Raw genomic sequence first — 6,050 nt, forward strand, 5'->3', positions numbered from 1 at the left:
TTTTCAATATCCAATAGAGGCCAAGTGTTTTAAGTCCATCATTGAATTTCGATGTAGTTTCGTTTATAATATTTATTATTTAAAAAAATAAATTCCTTTGGGTTATTGTTGTATACAAATTATAAACAGTGTTAAAAATTAATAACTTAATATGACTTATATTAAACTTTTATAAATAAAAGCCAGTTTATACAGATCAATAAAATGAGGAAAACGATAATATGAATATGACTAAAGTTTAACTTTCGCTTAGAAGCACCAGTATTTTGTTGGAAGCAATTTTCAAGGGCTTTCTAATGTTAGTAGAAATTTGGAAAAGGAAATTAAAATAGGTAATACCATTTTAGACAAATTTCCGTCACAGCAAACAAAAGTCAGGTAACATATTTGGCAGCCATAAATTCAGTTAAAACTGTACAAAAATCGAAAATTAATCGGGGACCACAAGGATCTCCTGGTTTGTGTTTAGACGACTAAACCAAAATTTAATAATTACTTTATGGGATAGAGGAGCTTCAAAGCCAATGTATACCAATTTAAAAAAAAATGCATAAAGAGAGCAAAATTAAAAATATCGGAACTTATTGTAAGGTTAGAGAATACGAAATAATACGTAATGGTGGATGCTCTAAATCAACATCTCGGAATTCATGGGTAAATGATAAAATGTAAAAACTAAACACAGTAGCAATAACCCATTCTGAGATCGAGCTGATGACATGGAAATACCAACCGCCATCCGAGGGATACCTTTTGTTTGGGAAATAAATTCAATATATTTTTTTAAAATGTATTAAACAAAAATACAATTCATTTGAACTTACCACTTTCTGGGATTTGAGCCTTTGAAGAGAATATGCGACATAATGCCGGTAACGGCCAGCAGTATAAATAGAATTGTACAACACACTGACATACCCAATCTCAAATGGGCATTTGGCTTGGTGCCGGCTATTGGATAGATCATGTACGAAATCAATGCCTGCATCCAAAAGTATAGGGTGCCAAAGCCGAAGCAACAGAATGCACCAATGAAATGGACCACCCGTACATTGGTCTCCTGGAAGTTGCCCACAATGCTAATGCCCAGGCATGAGATAAAACCAAACCACACCGCTATACGATTGTAGCGTAACAAATTGTTGCCCAAATCAGGATGGTGTTCAAAGAGTTGTAATATTTGGCGATAACGTATGTAGATTGTAATGCCCACTGAAAAAAAAACAATATTTTCACGATTAGTTGTTAATGAATCATGACACCATAAAACTTTCGAGGGGAATCCCACTCCACCCGCATACTCACATAATACACTGCCAATATTTATCATTTGTCCAAATACACAACTCTCCGGTGAATAGGTGGCTGCATCACTGATATAGGGTACGGTGGGGACAACATGACCTTGCACTACTGCCGCTATGTAACTGCAAAAAAAAGAACCGAAAAATATGTTAACAACAATTTACTAATTTTTCAGTATCCATTAAAAAACAACAACAAAAAACCACAACGCAAAAAAGTCAATCATCTTTCTCCTTTGCGGAAAACAACAAAACTTACGTTCCCAGAAACGTAACTTGAAATATTAGAAAAACAGCAACTGGTATCAAATAAACTTTAGACATTTCTTATCCTGGCCCCGCGATGCGATAAGAAATAAAAAAACTATCCGCTGCAGTTTGTTACTCTATCGCCGATTTACAACAAATAAAATAATTAAATTTCTTGCAAATGCAGCTCTTTGTTTATGTTTGTTTTCTATTTTACCCCTTCAGGGAGAGAGAGAGAGAGAGAGAGAGAGTGAGAATGAGATTTGTTTCAATTGTCAGTGCTGTCAATTTGGCGTTATTTTTAAAATGGTTGGTTAGTGGGTGACGGAGTGCAAAGTATATAATAGTAACGTAAGGAACGTAAACGTTGAACAATTACGATTTATGCTAGGAACACAATTGGAGCGAACGACGAATTTCGCCCTACGCGGCGACAAAATGAGCCGCGAAAATTCGTCGTATGGAACACAATACCGACGAAATTATAAAACAGCTGATGAAGTTGTTTACTTTTTGCTCATTTGTTGACTACAATGAAAATTATACAAGAACTCATAATTCTTTATAATTTCAGTTATGTCCATCTTCTCTATTATAAATTCACTGATATCCATCTTCACTCAGGCGCAAGTGCACAAATAAATAAACAAATTATTTATGTTTTTTTTATACGAATAACAGATAGTAGAGTGACCATAACAAATTTTTAAGTAAAAAGTAACTTTATTTACTAAAACACATAAAATTCGTACAAGTATGGCCACCTTGTACTGTTTTGTCGCCGTTCGCCGGCGTATGAAATAGAAATAAAGCTAATTGAGTTCGCGGCGACCGACGAAATTTTCGCCGTCGCCGTGATTGTGTGCACTTCCATATACACATATGGTTTTTATTTTTGACGACGAACATACGCCGCGAAAAAATTCGTCGTTCGCTCCAATTGTGTTCCTAGCATTACGTTGTATTTTCAAAATTAACCTCTTGGCCTGCATACGAGTAATTCCATGGCCCAATTATAAGGTCTTCCTTCGAGCGAATTAATCTAAAAACAGTTGTTATTTTACCAGATGAAATGTCAAAATTCATGCTTGAGGCGAAAATAAATATTTTCGCCTTGACAGACGAATTTTTTGGCGAATATGTTTGTTGTCATTTTTTGTATGTATAACACATGGTAGAAAAATACAGGTAGACGCATCGACGCAGCTGCTGGGACAATGAACCGTTAAACCGAATTTGAAATTAAAAATGTTAAACGAAAAATTGTTGATATTTGTAAAAATTGCATGTCATAACAACCTCCAATTTGCGTCGTATTAGAAAACGTATAAAAATCTACTTATTTTTGACAAAACATTTTAACAATTTTGACATATCAATGTTCCCAAGCATTGCAATAATTTTTTGAATAATTTTTCATTTTAAATTTTTAACTTAAAAATTCCTTTGACAGTTCATTGCCCCAGCAGCTATGCAATGCGACTACCTGTATTCTTCTACCATCGTTTTGAAGTTTGTTTTTGTTGCAGCGAATTCAAATTTAATTGACAGATCGTCTGGTAATCAGCTTGACCTTATACTTGGATCATGAGTAATTCAATGGAAAAATATTTCATGAAATTAAAGTAGTTTCAGAAAATTAATGGCATGAAACTGTAAATAATTAAAAAAAAATATTCATTTCTTACCTTAGGTTTGCTATTTTTTGAATATCATAGAGCGAAAATCGGTTATAGTGGTAAAAACTTTTACATTCTTGCAGTTCAGGGACAGACCAATAGTGGTAAGGGTATTATATCTTTGTGCATTTCTGTAACTTGGGGAAGAAAGCGAGATAGGCCCATAGTTACTTTTGTGGATCTTCATAGAATCACTTTCTGAGTCGATTTAAGCATGTCAGTCAGTCTGTCCATATGTTTTCGTAAACAAAATGCAGGTCGCATTTATTATCCGATTGAGATGAATTTTTTCTTTTTGACCCAAGGACAAACCCTATTAAAATTGGTAATAGTCGGATCAGATTTAGATATAGCTCCTACATATCTTCAACCGATTTCGGGTTAATTGTGCGCCCAAATGGCCAATTTAAGTCGAAATGACCTAAATTTTGGCACATCCAATCAAATTCAGCCTAGAAACGAGTACATCAAATTTGGTTAAAATCAGCTTAGATATAGCTATAGCTCCCCTGCATATCTTTCATCTGATTTGGCGTTTAAGTCCCTCAATCCGTAATGTACATTCGACAACAATGATATTTGGTACCAGATATCAGATGCAATCCAGAAATACCCCTGCCAAATTGTATCAAGATCGGTTAAGATTTAGCTCCCGTATTTAGCTGAGATAAAAAACACTGCAACAAAGTCAAACGCCATAATTTTTACATTTTTTCTACATTTTATTGAATGAGAGCAAAAAATGTCGGAAATAGCTTCAAATTTTGGAATAAAGCGTTTGCTTGAGGTGATCGACACTTTGGTGTTTTTTAGTGCCAACCTTGCTTTCCAAAATACTCCAGACACAATGGTATCCGGAAAATTTGGTGGCCATTGTTCGCTGGAAATGAAGATGAATACACCCTCCAGAATATTTTCGCTATAACATTCGACATTTATTCTGATGCCACAGTCGATTAATACGAGCGGAGAGCGACCATTGGCTGTTATGACGGCCCACACCATTACCCTGGCCGGCGCTTGAGTTGTGGTGCACATTTTTAGCTGACCTCTGTGGCAAGTAAACACGATAATTTTGTTTGTTTACAAACTGCTGGAAAACGAATGTTTTCTCATCGGAGAAAACCAAATTCGGCAGTTCACCACTTTCGGCCAAGAGAAACAACTCTTTAGCTTTTTTGAGTCTATTTTCTTCCTGTTGTAGTGTAAGTTCTTGCACTTATAATAATTTCAATGGCTTTACCCCGAGCTCATTTTTTCAATATTTGCCGAATGGAATATTACGATATGTTCAGCTCACGAGCCATTTTTCGACCACTGCGATGCGGGTTTCGATCAAGTCACTTTTTTACTTTTCGAACCATTTCTGCTGATGTTGCTGTTTTCTTCCGTCCACTTCCTTGACGTCGGGCTACACTACCAGTCTCACGGTAACGAGTGATGGTAAGAGACACAAAAGACGGAGGGACATTTAAATGCTGGAGTGCTCTTTTTGTTTTCCAGCCAAATATAAAGAAATCACACTATCAGGCTTGAATTCCATCACAAATAACTTTTTTTCTGGAAAATTCTTACAAAATGCTTTTGTACGCTTGTAACAATATAATGAGCTGTCACTAGAATAATTTTAAAAGCTGTCGGACGAGTGGCTTAGAAATGACAGCAGTCTGTAGTTGGTTGCAGTTTATATATATATATATATATATATATATATATATATATATATATATATATATATATATATATATATATATATATATATATATATATATATATAAGATATCTGCTACCAAATATAATTTTTGTCGAATGCATATTACGAATGTGAGGGAATTAAAAAAAAAAAAATACGATGAAACATATACATAGGAGCTATATCCATATCTGAACCAATTTTCTCCGCATTAGAGTTACTTGCTTCTAGTCTGAATTCGGTCGGAATTACCAAACTTCAGGACTTTTGCTCTGATATTGGCCATTTGGTTCATAATTAACCCAAAATCAGGTGAAGATATATATGGGACCTATATCCAAATCTGAACCGATCTTGACAAAATTTAACAGATGTATTTCTGGGCTGTATCTGATAACTGGTATTAAAGACCATTGTTGTGGAATGCATATTTTGAATGTGAGGGACTTAAAACCCCAAATCGGATGAAACATATATATGGGAGCTATAGCTATATCTAAACCGATTTTCTCCAAATTTGATTTACTTGCTTCTAGACTGGATTCGGTGGGATGCACCAAAATACAGGTCATTTGGACTTATATTAGCCATTTGGTGCACAATTAACATGAAATCGGTTAAAGGTGTATGGGAGCTATATATAAATCTGATTCGATTATAACCAATTTCAATAAGGTTTGGAAAATTTCTCAATCGGATAATAAATACGACCTGCATTTTGTTCACAAGAATACATACATGAACGAACGGACTGATATTCATAAATCGACACAGAAAGTGATTCTATGAAGATCCTCAAAAGTAACTATGGGTCTGTCTCGCTTCCTTCTCCATGTTACAAACAAATGCACAAATACATAATACCCTTACCACTATGTGGTGTAGGGAATAAAAATCCTTAACCTTCGACCGGGATTTTTACACTTTCTCCTATAGACAGATACAAATTGCAAATACGCGGTCGAACTTTTTCTTAAAATTTTTTTTTTTTAAGTAGCAGACTTTCGGCCGAGATATAAGACTTTCTTCCATGGACAGGTACAAAGTTCAGGAACACCGACAACATATTCTTTAACAGTTTTAAGTTTTATGGTAATAACCCTAAGGCTGGGAATACATCTAGTT

General features: G+C 34.8%; 1 protein-coding gene across 1 annotated transcript; it reads right to left on the reverse strand.

Moving 5' to 3' along the window:
• Positions 1-57: 57 nt before the first annotated feature.
• On the reverse strand, positions 58-1,786 carry LOC101891433 (DNA damage-regulated autophagy modulator protein 1-like). The gene is made up of 4 exons (XM_005192157.4): positions 1,564-1,786; positions 1,306-1,427; positions 825-1,212; positions 58-750 (listed from the first exon to the last, which is right to left on the reverse strand). Exons 1-4 carry the CDS (start codon positions 1,626-1,628, stop codon positions 582-584), a joined length of 744 nt encoding a protein of 247 aa, XP_005192214.1. The 5' UTR covers positions 1,629-1,786; the 3' UTR covers positions 58-581.
• Between the last annotated feature and the right edge of the window lie 4,264 nt (positions 1,787-6,050).

This window comes from Musca domestica, unplaced genomic scaffold, assembly GCF_030504385.1.
Source record: "Musca domestica strain aabys unplaced genomic scaffold, Musca_domestica.polishedcontigs.V.1.1 250, whole genome shotgun sequence".
NCBI lineage: Eukaryota > Metazoa > Arthropoda > Insecta > Diptera > Muscidae > Musca > Musca domestica.